The 13,214-nt window shown below is 42.7% G+C and overlaps 1 protein-coding gene across 2 annotated transcripts in view; it reads left to right on the plus strand.

The window, feature by feature from the left end:
- Positions 1-13,214, plus strand: part of BAZ1B (bromodomain adjacent to zinc finger domain 1B) — an 86,521-nt gene that overhangs the window by 39,282 nt on the left and 34,025 nt on the right. For both annotated transcript variants that reach the window (XM_010387455.2, XM_010387456.2), the window contains exon 7: positions 7,761-9,462. In XM_010387455.2, coding sequence (XP_010385757.1) covers positions 7,761-9,462 — 1,702 coding nt within the window. The remainder of the gene's footprint in view (positions 1-7,760; positions 9,463-13,214) is intronic.

Genomic DNA, 13,214 nt, shown 5'->3' on the forward strand with positions numbered 1-13,214 from the left:
AATATTTTATTTTGAATAATTTTATACAGGAGAGTTGACAAAACACTACTGAATTTCCACGTACTCTTTAATTAGATTTCCTCAGATATTAACATCATTTATCATATTCGTTTATCATTCTCTCTCTCTCTCTTTTTTTTTTTTTTTTTTTTTTTTTTTTTTTTTGAGGTAGGCCTTACGCTGTCTCCCAGGTTAGAGTGCAGTGGAATGATCATAGCTCACTGTAGCCTGGAACTTCTGGCTCAAGCAGTCCTCCCACCACATGCTTCTGACTAGCTAGGATTACAGGTGCTCACCATCATGCCGAACTGATTTTTGTGTTTTTTATTTTTTGTAAAGATGGAGTCTCACTCTTGCCCATGCTGGTCTTGAGCTCCTGGTCTCAAGTGATCCTCCTGCCTCAGCCTCCCAAAGTGTTGGGATTACAGGCATGAGTCACTGCATCTGGCCTAATCTGCTCTCTACACACACACGTGAATTATTTTTTCCTGAGCCAAGTGATTTTCCAGACAGGATGCCCTTTTACGGAATACTGGAATATGGATTTCTTTAAAACATTAATATTGCTAGCTCACACCTGTGTAATTCTGGCACTCTGGGAGGCTGAGGTGGCAGGATCACTTGAGTTCAGGACCTTCCTGGGCATCATGGCAAGATTCCATGTCTACAAAGCAAAACAAAAAAATCAAGGATATTTTCTTATTTTTTTTTTTTTTTTGAGACGGAGTCTCACTCTGTCGCCCAGGCTGGAGTGCAGTGGCCGGATCTCAGCTCACTGCGAGCTCCGCCTCCCGGGTTTACGCCATTCTCCTGCCTCAGCCTCCCAAGTAGCTGGGACTACAGGCGCCGCCAACTCGCCCGGCTGGTTTTTTGTATTTTTTAGTATAGACAGGGTTTCACCGTGTTAGCCAGGATGGTCTCGATCTCCTGACCTCGTGATCCGCCCGTCTCGGCCTCCCAAAGTGCTGGGATTACAGGCTTCAGCCACCGTACCCGGCCAAGGATATTTTCCAACGTAACTACAGTAGAGTTGTCGAAATAAAGAAGTTAACATTGAAGTAACTCTATTATCTGATCTATAGGTTTTACTCACATTTTCCCCATTCTTCAGTAATCGCCTTTTAACCAAAAAACAGTTTTGTTTTGCTTTAATAGGATTCATTGTGCTACCATGTGTCACATGTGTTACATTTACTTGTCTCTTTGGTCTCTTCTAATCAGGGACAGTCCCTCAGCTATTCTTTGTCTTTCAAAACCTTGACATTTTAAAATAATAGAACCCGGTTATTTTGTAGAATGCTCTTTGATTTTGGTTTGTTTCTTCATTAGATTCAGGTTATGAATATTTGGACATAAGAATCGATGTATTCTCAGTGCATCATGTAACAAGGCAGTGACATAATTTTGTCCATTACTCATAGTATTACATATTTTATTTTATTTTTTATTTTTTGAGATAGGATCTTGCTCTGTCCAGGCTGGAGGAGCAGTGGTGCGATCATAACTCACTTCAGTCTTGACCTCTGGGCTCAAGCAATCCACCTACCTTAGCCTCCTAAGTAGCTGAGACCACAGGTGTGCACCACGAAGCCCAGCTAATTTTTATTTTTAATTTGTTGCAGAGACAGGATCTCGCCATGTTACCCAGGCTGGTCTCAAACTCTGGACTCAAGCAGTCACCACTCCCCTGACCCCCGAAGTGTTGGGATTACAGGCGTGAGCTATCATGCGTGGCTGATCGATCTCTCTCTCTCTTTCTTTGTCTCTCCCCCCCCACTTTCTCTCTCTCTCTCTCTTTCTTTCTCTTTCTCTTTTTTTTTGAGACAGAGTCTCGCTCTATCGCCAGGCTGGAATGCAGTGACGTAATCTTGGCTCACTGCAACCTCCGCCTCCCGGCCTCAAGCGATTCTCCTGCCTCAGCTTCCCGAGTAGCTGGGACTATAGGCACCTGCCACCACACCTGGCTAATTTTTGTATTTTTAGTAGAGATGGGGTTTCACCATGTTGGCCAGGATGGTCTCAATCCCTGGACCTTGTGATCCACCCGCCTTGGCTTCCCAAAGTGCTAGGATTACAGGCGTGAGCTACCACACCTGGCCTGATTTTTCTTTAAATAAAGTCTTGCTCCTAAAGTTTGTTTGTTGTTTACGGCTGGGTGTAGTGGCTCCTTCTTGTAATTTCAGCACTTTGGGAGGCTGAGGTGGGAGGATTGCTTGAGCCCATGAGTTTGAGACCAACCTGGGTAACATGGTGAGACCCTGTTTCTACACACACAAAAAATTAACCGGGCATGATGGTGTGTGCCTCTAGTCCAGGCTACTTCGGAGACGGAGGCAGGGTGATCCCTTGAGCCCAGGAGGTCAAGTTTGCAGTGAGCTGTGATCATGCCACTGCACTCCAGCCTGTGTGACAGACAGAGTGAGACGCTGTTTTGAGGGGAGGGAAAAAAAAGTTTGCGAGTTAGGCATTAGAACAGAAGTACTTTAAAATGTAAATTATATTGTTGAAGGAATGCTTTGCTAGAAGAAAAAAAAATGAAAAGTAAATTATATTATTTTGCAAACAGTTTAAATATATTTTATAGTAACAAATTTTGCAAATTTGCTAATAAAGGCATATGGAAATTGAGAAAAACCCACTATTTGAGTGTTGTCCTCAAAGTTCTAACATGTTGCTCTGGGTGAATGAGAACGGTTAGATAAGAATCAGAATGGCTGGGCGCGGTGGCTCAAGCCTGTAATCCCAGCACTTTGGGAGGCCGAGACGGGCGGATCACAAGGTCAGGAGATCGAGACCATCCTGGCTAACACGGTGAAACCCCGTCTCTACTAAAAAATACAAAAAACTAGCCGGGCAAGGTGACGGGCGCCTGTAGTCCCAGCTACTCGGGAGGCTGAGGCAGGAGAATGGCGTGAATCCGGGAGGCGGAGCTTGCGGTGAGCTGAGATCCGGCCACTGCACTCCAGCCCGGGCGACAGAGTGAGACTCCGTCTCAAAAAAAAAAAAAAAGAATCAGAATATAGATTGCCAAGGTTTGCTAATTTAGGGTTTTGCTGCCTAGATTATATTGCTTATTATTAAATTGTATGCAGCGTCTGAATGAGCTGCTACAAGTAATTTCTTTCATTTTTATCGTATTTTTTTATCAAGAAACAGGAGTTGCAGACAGATATTTGTGGTTGTGGTGAGTTTCAAGTGACAGGAACAAATGTAAAATTGTGGATGCTCTTTTCCTTTCAACCTTCCATGCTGCTGAGATAGTCATAAATATTTATTTCTGTTTAGCAATTAGGAAGGGACTCTGCCAAAAATTATACTAGTAGTAATCCAGGTGTCGTTTCTTCTCCTTCCCCATCCGCTCGTCTGGTAGAATAACTGTGCTGAGTTGGGGATAGGGAGCACCGTTGGCACATAAGTGGTTTTATACTTTTTCAGATCCCCTTGAGTCCAGCCAAGCCGGCTCCCATTTGGCTGTGACTGCCCAGCATGCCCCATGCTGAGATGATCCAGTTACTGAAGGACTGATCACGTGGGGAGCCGGCCTATTGGGAGGGGGTTGGGTGAGTTCATTTCTTTCATTTTTAAGAAAAAAAAAAAAAAACATGATGTGGCTTGCCACAAAAACACACCTTATGAATAAAAATGGATTGCTAGACTCTCATGGCTAAGCCATCCCACCTTTTTCTTGTGTCACTTCTTCATACTACTATGCTTCTAAGTGGAAGAAGTTTAAAGAACCTTATGAAAAATGTGAGTGATTTTTCTTTTAAAATAGAACTATAATCAGTAAATAAAGAAGTGTCCCAGTTATTGTAACAGGCCCTATTAAAACATACCTATTTAAAATGCTAAAAATGAAACTTAGTCTTTTTAGCAATAAATTTCATTTTAGGATAACTTTAAATATATGATCTGTTGTTCTGAGCATTAGAAAAGATGTCCATCTGTATGTGTATACTCTGAAGATTTTCCAAGGCTGACTGAAGAAGGTTAACTTTTTGGCGGCACACATTTGTTCTTATTTCCTGTCAGGGTAGTAATGGGTCTTGCTCTGCAATTTCGATGGCCTCTGCCATATTCTCTTTGGAGTACTGATAGTATTACTGTCCATGAGGAGATTGGAGTCTTAAATAAGTTATCTTGGCTTATTCTTCCTAGCATTTTGTGAAATGTAGTTCTGGGAAACTAGAATGAGGAAATTCTGCATCTAGGGAAAGTAATCCAGGAGTCATGGATAGGGTTTATATGTTGTAAAGCTATAAAGCCTCTTTGTCAGCCCATTCTAAGGATGATTTTTGGGGATTGGGGAACAACACATTCCAGTTTTAATCAGGCAACAAAAAGTCGGGCGGAGGAACAATAACCTGCAGTTGCCTGGAACTCTTCAAAGGCCAATGGGCCTTTAAAGTTAGATAACTTAGCCAAAAGAGGGATTTGTTAAGTATATCCTACTCAGTGCAGGCCATGTTTTTTTCCTCTGTGTGTAGCCATGGTTCTGTGGGCTCGTTTCTCTGATTATATCTTCAATGTTTAAGTCTTAAACATTGGGGCCTGGCTGGGTGGCTCACGCCTATAATCCCAACACTTTAGGGGGCGGAGGTGGCAGATCACCTGAGGTCAGGAGTTCGAGACCAAGCTGGCCAACATGGTGAAACCTGTTTCTAGTAAAAATACCAAAATTAGCCGGGTTTGGTGGTGCACACTTATAATCCCACCTACTCGGGGGGCTGAGGCAGGAGAATCGCTTGAGCCTGGGAGGTGGAGGTTGCAATGAGCCAGGATTGCGCTACTGCACTGAAGACTGAGAGACAGAATGAGACTGTCAAAAAAAAAAAAAAAAGAAACTTAAATGGCTTTATAGTACAGCTTATTTAATTTTACTAAACCTATTTGCTTTTCTCCTAACAGGAGCATAGGTGTTTTACTCTGTGATCTCTGGGATTTATCGCATCTTAGCCATTTCCCTGTACCCTTTTTTAAGGGGCTTGTAATTCTATATTCGGTAATTCTTACCTGTTTTTTTTGCCTGTAGTCTCATCTCAAGCTAGCCTGACCTACTCGTTGTCTTTAGACTACTTCTTCACATGTTGCTGTTTTCTGGTTAGTCCCTTCTGTTCAAAAACTGGATGTTTATATCTGTGAGTGCCATTGATGTGCTTAGCTGCTTTTGGTAATAATTACATATTCTAGAGTTTCTCTAGTCTTTTCCCTAATCACTTAAAGCAGCAGTTTTCCTCTGAAATGGGCTGTATTTTGGATTACTTGGTTATTTCAATTAGTTTGCATTTTAGCTGTCAGGCGTTTTTCTTCGTAATTATCTTTTTTAAAGTGTTCCACTCATAGAGTTTGGTTTTTCTTTTTTTCAATACACATTTAAAAAGAGAAGCAGTGGTATCGTGACAAAGGGACCAAACTGTAACCTGTTAACTGATTGTGTATGATGGAGATGAGGCATGGGAGGTTTGAGGAGACGAGATATGTATCAGGAGAGTGGGACCATGAGTGGACTAAAGGAACACACTGTTTACTCGGTGATGTGGAGGACCTGTTTGAGGTGCCTGGCCATGAATTTACAGTGAGACTACTCACTCTTTTTTTTTTTTTGAGGCGGGGTCTTGTTCTGTCACCCAGGCTGGAGTGCAGTGGCATGATCTCGGCTCACTGCAAGCTCCGCCTCCCGGGTTCATGCCTCAGTCTCCCAGGTAGCTGGTACTGCAGGCGCCCGCCACCACGCCTGGCTAATTTTTTTGTATTTTTAATAGAGACAGGGTTTCACTGTGTTAGCCAGGTTGGTCTCAATCTCCTGACCTCGTGATCCGCCCGCCTTGGCCTCCAAAAGTGCTAGGATTTTTTTTTTTTTTTTTTTTTTTTGAGACGGAGTCTCACTCTGTCACCCAGGCTGGAGTGCAGTGGCCGGATCTCAGCTCACTGCAAGCTCCGCCTCCCTGGTTTATGCCATTCTCCTGCCTCAGCCTCCCGAGTAGCTGGGACTACAGGCGCCGCCACCTTGCCCGGCTAGTTTTTTGTATTTTTTAGTAGAGACGGGGTTTCACCGTGTTAGCCAGGATGGTCTCAATCTCCTGACATCGTGATCCGCCCGTCTCGGCCTCCGAAAGTGCTAGGATTACAGGCTTGAGCCACCGCGCCTGGCTGAGACCCCGCACTTTTATTGTATCTTTTATTTTAGCCGTGTTTAAGCTGAACATATGCAGGGCAGAAGTAAATAGAGTGAGCTAATCAGGGTTATGGTTTTTCCAAGTAGATAGAATAAGAGAGACAAGGGAACTATAGGTTTATGTGAGATTAATTATCGTGACTGACTAAAATTTAATCTGGGTAAAGCAAGACATGGGGGTTAGAGTGGTGAAAATGTAATAAAATTAATGGATTTAAGGTTCTGGTGAGATTGAAGGACTGTAGAGTTGCGGGACTAGAGGGAGTGGATTTGGAAGATAAGAGGGTATGTTCAAAGGAGAATGGTGTGAAATTAGTCATGGGAATGAATTCTCTTTTTTTTTTTAGAGACGGGGGTCTTGCTCTGTCCTCCAGGCTGGAGTGCAGTGACGTGATCCTGGCTCACTGCAACCTCCTCCTCCTGAGTTCAAGTGATCTCGAGCCTCAGCCTCCTGAGTAGCTGGGGTGACAGGCATGTGCCACCACACCTGGCTAATTTTTGCATTTTTAGTAGAGACAGGATTTCACCGTGTTGGCCAGGCTGGTCTCCAACTCCTGACCTCAAGTGATTCGCCTGCCTTGGCCTCCCAAAGTGCTAGGATTACAGGCGTGAGCCACCACGCCCGCCAGAATGTGTTCTTAAAAGTGTGAGGTGGCCGAGTGCGGTGTCTCATGCCTGTAATCCCAGCACTTCGGGAGGTGGAGGCGGGCGGATCACCTGAGGTCGGGAGTTCAAGACCAGCCTGACCAACATGGAGAAACCCCGTCTCTACTAAAAATACAAAATTAGCCAGGCAGGGTGGCGCATGCCTGTAATCCCAGCTACTCGGGAGACTGAGGCAGGAGAATTGCTTGAACCCAGGAGGCGGAGGTTGTGGTGAGCCAAGAACGCGCCTTTGTATTCCAGCCTGGGCAAAAAGAGCGAAACACCATCTCAAAAAAAAAATAGTGTGGAGTGAGGACAAGGGAGTTTGAGGCCCAGGTCAGGAGGTGTCTTTATCTGTGAGCAGTGTTCACGTTCTTACACTAGTTGTTGCTTTTATCAGAAAATGTGCCTTAGAGTTTAGACAAAAGTACTTTAAGCAGTATCATTTCTGCTTAAAAGCGTAAAATGCCCTGAATAGTAACCAACAGTGAAAGGATGAAAATTCATTCTTGTTTCAAGAACAGTGCATTTTAAACTTTTCAGATACTGCCATTTTGTAGATCACATATCCTTAACCCGGGGTCCATGGATGGATTCTCTGAAATTGTACGCATAGTTTTTGTCTAATATTTCTGGCGGAGGGGTTCACAGATTTTGTTTAAATATTTAAGAACCATTAATATATATAAATAGAGAACTAGTTACATAGCAAAAACGTCTGGTATTAAGTCTGGATGTCAAGGGAATTTTGTGTTGACATGGTAAAAACCTTAGCTAACGTTCATGTCTTTGCTTTTTTCAGGGACAAAGTATCTATGAAGAGATATGAATACATAGCTTTACCTGAATAGCTGGGGAAGAGGGCCTTTAAGATGCTTAAATGTTGCTTAAGTTAGTTTTAGATTTTAAAATTAATTTTGCTCCTATTCTTAAATTCTAGTATATGACTCTCAACCCTTCTACTAAGAGGAAGAATACTGGATCCCCAGACAGGAAGCCCTCAAAGAAATCCAAGACAGACAACTCTTCTCTTAGTTCACCACTAAATCCTAAGTTATGGTGTCATGTACACTTGAAGAAGTCATTGAGTGGCTCGCCACTCAAAGTGAAGAACTCAAAGAATTCCAAATCTCCTGAAGAACATCTAGAAGAAATGATGAAGATGATGTCTCCCAATAAGCTGCACGCCAACTTTCACATTCCTAAAAAAGGCCCACCTGCCAAGAAACCAGGAAAGCACAGTGACAAGCCTTTGAAGGCAAAGGGCAGAAGCAAAGGCATCCTGAATGGACAGAAATCCACAGGGAATTCCAAATCTCCCAAAAAGGGACTGAAGACTCCTAAAACCAAAATGAAGCAGATGACTCTGTTGGATATGGCCAAAGGTACGCAGAAGATGACGCGAACCCCACGGAATTCTGGGGGTACACCTAGGTCCTCTAGTAAACCTCATAAACATCTGCCTCCTGCAGCCCTACACCTCATTGCCTACTACAAAGAAAATAAAGACAGGGAGGACAAGAGGAGCGCCCTGTCCTGTGTTATCTCCAAAACAGCTCGTCTTCTCTCTAGTGAAGATAGAGCTCGTCTCCCAGAAGAATTGCGAAGTCTTGTTCAAAAACGCTATGAACTTCTAGAGCACAAAAAGAGGTGGGCTTCTATGTCTGAAGAGCAACGGAAAGAATATTTGAAAAAGAAACGGGAGGAACTGAAAAAGAAGTTGAAGGAAAAAGCCAAAGAACGAAGAGAGAAAGAAATGCTTGAGAGATTAGAAAAACAGAAGCGGTATGAGGACCAAGAGTTAACTGGCAAAAACCTTCCAGCATTCAGATTGGTGGATACCCCTGAAGGGCTGCCCAACACGCTGTTTGGGGATGTGGCCATGGTGGTGGAATTCTTGAGCTGTTATTCTGGGCTACTTTTACCAGATGCTCAGTATCCTATTACTGCTGTGTCCCTTATGGAAGCCTTAAGTGCAGATAAGGGTGGCTTTTTATACCTTAATAGGGTGTTGGTCATCCTCTTACAGACCCTACTACAAGATGAGATAGCAGAAGACTATGGTGAATTGGGAATGAAGCTGTCGGAAATCCCCTTGACTCTGCATTCTGTTTCAGAGCTGGTGCGGCTCTGCTTGCGTAGATGTGATGTTCAGGAGGAAAGCGAGGGCTCAGACACAGATGACAATAAAGATTCAGCTGCATTTGAGGATAATGAGGTACAAGATGAGTTCCTAGAAAAGCTGGAGACCTCTGAATTCTTTGAGCTGACGTCAGAAGAGAAGTTACAGATCTTGACAGCACTGTGCCACCGGATCCTCATGACATACTCTGTGCAAGACCACATGGAGACCAGGCAGCAGATGTCTGCAGAGTTGTGGAAGGAGCGGCTTGCTGTGTTGAAGGAAGAAAATGATAAGAAGAGAGCAGAGAAACAGAAACGGAAAGAAATGGAAGCCAAAAGTAAAGAAAATGGAAAAGTGGAGAATGGGTTAGGCAAAACTGATAGGAAAAAAGAAATTGTGAAGTTTGAGCCCCAAGTAGATACAGAAGCTGAAGACATGATTAGTGCTGTGAAGAGCAGAAGGTTGCTTGCCATTCAAGCTAAGAAGGAACGGGAAATCCAGGAAAGAGAAATGAAAGGTAAAATTTCATGCTGAGAGAAAAGGGGAAGCTCTGTAGAAGATAGTAAAAGAAAGGGAATTATTGAGGTAATGGTAGGGTCTCTGTTTACTTATTTCTGTATGTAATAACCTAGCACCTATTGTTACGTATTTTATTTTTTCTTCTATTGATAATTTCATATTTTAGCTGGAGTGTTCAGCCTGGCATTCTGATTAGTTAATAAGTTAGTGTGATGTTGGCATCTTTTCTGGTTTCAATAAAGGACCAACTCTACACATAAGCACAGTGAAAACAACATAGGACTCGGGAGTTGACTGACCTGGATTCAGATCCTAGCTCTGACTTAGCTGTACAATGTTCCTTTGGGCAGGTTACTTACCCGTGCCTCACTTTCCTCATATGGTTGATAAGATTGTTGTAAAATTGGTTGACAGGATATTTGAAGCCCCTAGCACAGTCACCAACTCAGACAGTAATCTGTCTTTTAAGATTTAAGAACTTAAAAATTTTGGGCTTTGATGGCACCATCAAATCTGAACTTATTAAAAGCAGCTTTATTAAGAAATAATCGACATACAGTATAATTAGTTCACTTATTGTGTATGATTTAGTGTTTTCAGTAGATTCACAGATAATGTACAACCATTGCCACAGTCAATTTTGTAACATTTTTATCATCTCAGAAAGAAACCTACCCATGAATTGTCATTACCCCATTCACCCATCCTCCCCAGCCCTGAGCAACCACCAGTCTACTTTGTCTCTACAGATTTGCTATTCTGGACGTCTTCTGTAAATGAAATTGTATAATAAATAGGTAGTCTTTTGTGACTTTCACTTAGCATAATGTTTTACATGCTACAGCTGAATGAATCTTGAAAACACTATGCTAAGTGAAAGAAGCCAGTCACAAAATAGACTACCTCTATTTAGTTCCAAAACCTTTTTTTTTTTTTTCTCTGAGAGATTGGAGTGCAGTGGTGCAATCTTGACTCACTGCAACCTCCGCTTCCTGGATTCAAGTGATTCTCCTGCCTCAGCCTTCCGAGTAGCTGGGATTATAGGCATGCGCCATCATGCCTGGTCAGTTTTTGTGTTTAGAGACGGGGTTTCACCATGTTGGCCGGGCTGGTTTCGAAGTCCTGATCCACCTGCCTTAGCCTCCCAAAGTGCTGGGATTACAGGTGTGAGCCACTGCGCCTGGCCAGCCACCGTGCCAGGCCAGCCACCGCACTGCACCTGGCCCTAAACCCTTTTTAAAAGAAAACCCAAAAGTCACTCACTCTTCCCCCTTGTCCCCATCCCCCAGCAACCACCAGTCTGTTCTCTATGTCTGTGGATATACCTATTCTGGATATTTCATGTAAATGCACTCATATAATATGCAGCCTTTTTATGGCTGGCTTTTTTCACTTAACATGTTCTCCAGGTTCATCCATGTTGTAGCATGTGTTAGTACTTCATTCCCTTTTATGGCTGGATAATATTCCATTATTTGGATATACCACGTTTTGTTTCTCATTCATCACTTGATAAACATTTAGATTGTTTTCATCTTTTGCCTGTTATGAATAATGCTGCCATAAACATTGGTGTATGAGTTTTTGAGCAGTCATGTCCTTTGATTTCTTTAGAGTTAATACCTAGAATGAGATTGTTGGGTCATATGGTTATGTTTAACCATTTGAGAAACTGCCAGACTGTTTTCCAAAGTGGCTGCACAATTTTACATGCCCGCCAGCAGCGAATTAAAGGTTCTGACTTTTCTCCGTCCTCATCAATACTTGTTATTTTCTGACTTTTGATGGTAGTCATCCTAGTGGGTGTGAAATGGTATCTCATTGTGGTTTTGATTTGCATTTCTTTGATGGCTAATGATGTTGAACATCTTTTCATGTGTCTCCTGGCCACCTGTGTATCTTTGGAGAAGTAGTAATTCAGATCATTTGCCCATTATTAAATTGAGTTGTTTGTTTATTATTGAGTTGTAAGAGTTCTTTATATATTCTAGATACAATTCTCTGTCAGATACCTGGTCTACAAATATTTTCATCTATTTTGTGTGTTGTTCTTTCACTTTTTTTTTTTTTTTTAATTTTTTTTGAGAGATGGAGTTTCACACTTTTTTTGTGCCCACGCTGGAGTGCAGTGGTGTGATCTCGGCTCCCTGCAACCTCTGCCTCCTGGATTCAAGTGATTCTCTTGCCTCAGCCTCCCGAGTAGCTGGGATTATAGGTGTGCGCCACCACGCCTGGCTAATTTTGTATTTTTAGTAGAGATGGGGTTTCACCATGTTGACCAAGCTGGTCTCGAACTCCTGACCTCAAATAATCTGCCTGCCTGGACCTCCCATAGTGCTGGGATTATAGCTGTGAGCTGCTGCACCTGTCCTGTCCTTTAACTTTCTTAGTAGTATCATTTGAAGCACAAAAGTTTTTTAAATTTGATGAGGTTCATTTTATCTATTTATTCTTTTGTTACTCGTAGATTTGATGTTAGATTTAAGGATCTGTTGCCAAACCCGGGGTCATGAAAATTTACTCTTGTTTTCTTCCAAATATCTTGTAGTTTTACATCTGAAATTTAGGTCTTTTATTTTCAGCTAATTTTTTTTTTTTTTTTTTTTTTGAGACGGAGTCTCACTCTGTTCCCCGGGCTGGAGTGCAGTGGCCGAATCTCAGCTCACTGCAAGCTCCCGCCTCCCAGGTTTATGCCATTCTCCTGCCTCAGCCTCCCGAGTAGCTGGGACTACAGGCGCCCGCCACCTCGCCCGGCTAGTTTTTTTTGTATTTTTTAGTAGAGACGGGGTTTCACCATGTTAGCCAGGATGGTCTCAATCTCCTGACCTCGTGATCCGCCCGTCTCGGCCTCCCAAAGTGCTAGGATTACAGGCTTGAGCCACCGCGCCCGGCCTTTTCAGCTAATTTTTATAGTGTAAGGTAAAAGTTCAGCTTTATTTTTTTTTTACATGTGGCTCTCCAGTTGTCCCAGTGTCATTTTTTGAAATGGTAAACCTTTCCCCGTTGAATGGCCTTAACAGACTTGTCAAAAATCATACGACTCTAGGATACGTTAGCTTATTTCTGGACTCTGAATTCTATTTCAGTGATCTGTATGTCTGTCTCTATGTTAAAGCCACACTGTGCTGATTGCTTTGTAGTAAGTTTCGGAATAGGGAAGTGTTGATCTTCCAGCTTGTTCTTTTTCAACATTTTCTTTCTTATTTTATTTTGAGACAAGATCTCATTCTATCACCCAGGCTGGAGTGCAGCAGTGTGATCTCAGCTCCCTGCAGCCTTGACCTCTTGGGCTCAAGTGATCCTCCCACTTCAGCCTCCTGAGCAGCTGGGACTACAGGCATATGTCACGCTTGGCCAATCTTTTTATTATTTGTGGAGGTTAGTATTGAATCCCTAACCTCAAGTGATCTTCCCGCTTCAGCCTCCTAAACTGCTGGGATTATAGGCCTGAGCCACCACACCCGGCTTGAATAGTTCTTTTATTAGAAAATGTGTATTCCTTTTAGAATAAATTTTAGTTTACACTACTTAAGGCCGTTGAAATATTTTTACATATATATGCATACTATGCCTGAGTACACATATATAATGTGTACTTTCCATTTTATTTATTTTTTTGGATACAGAGCATTACTCTGTCGCCCAGGCTGGAGTGCAGTGGTGCGATCTTGGCTCTCTGCAACCTCTGCCTCCCAGGTTCAAGCCATTCCCGTGCCTTAGCCTCTTGAGTAGCTGGGATAACAAGATGTC

Source organism: Rhinopithecus roxellana, chromosome 6 (assembly GCF_007565055.1).
Source record: "Rhinopithecus roxellana isolate Shanxi Qingling chromosome 6, ASM756505v1, whole genome shotgun sequence".
NCBI lineage: Eukaryota > Metazoa > Chordata > Mammalia > Primates > Cercopithecidae > Rhinopithecus > Rhinopithecus roxellana.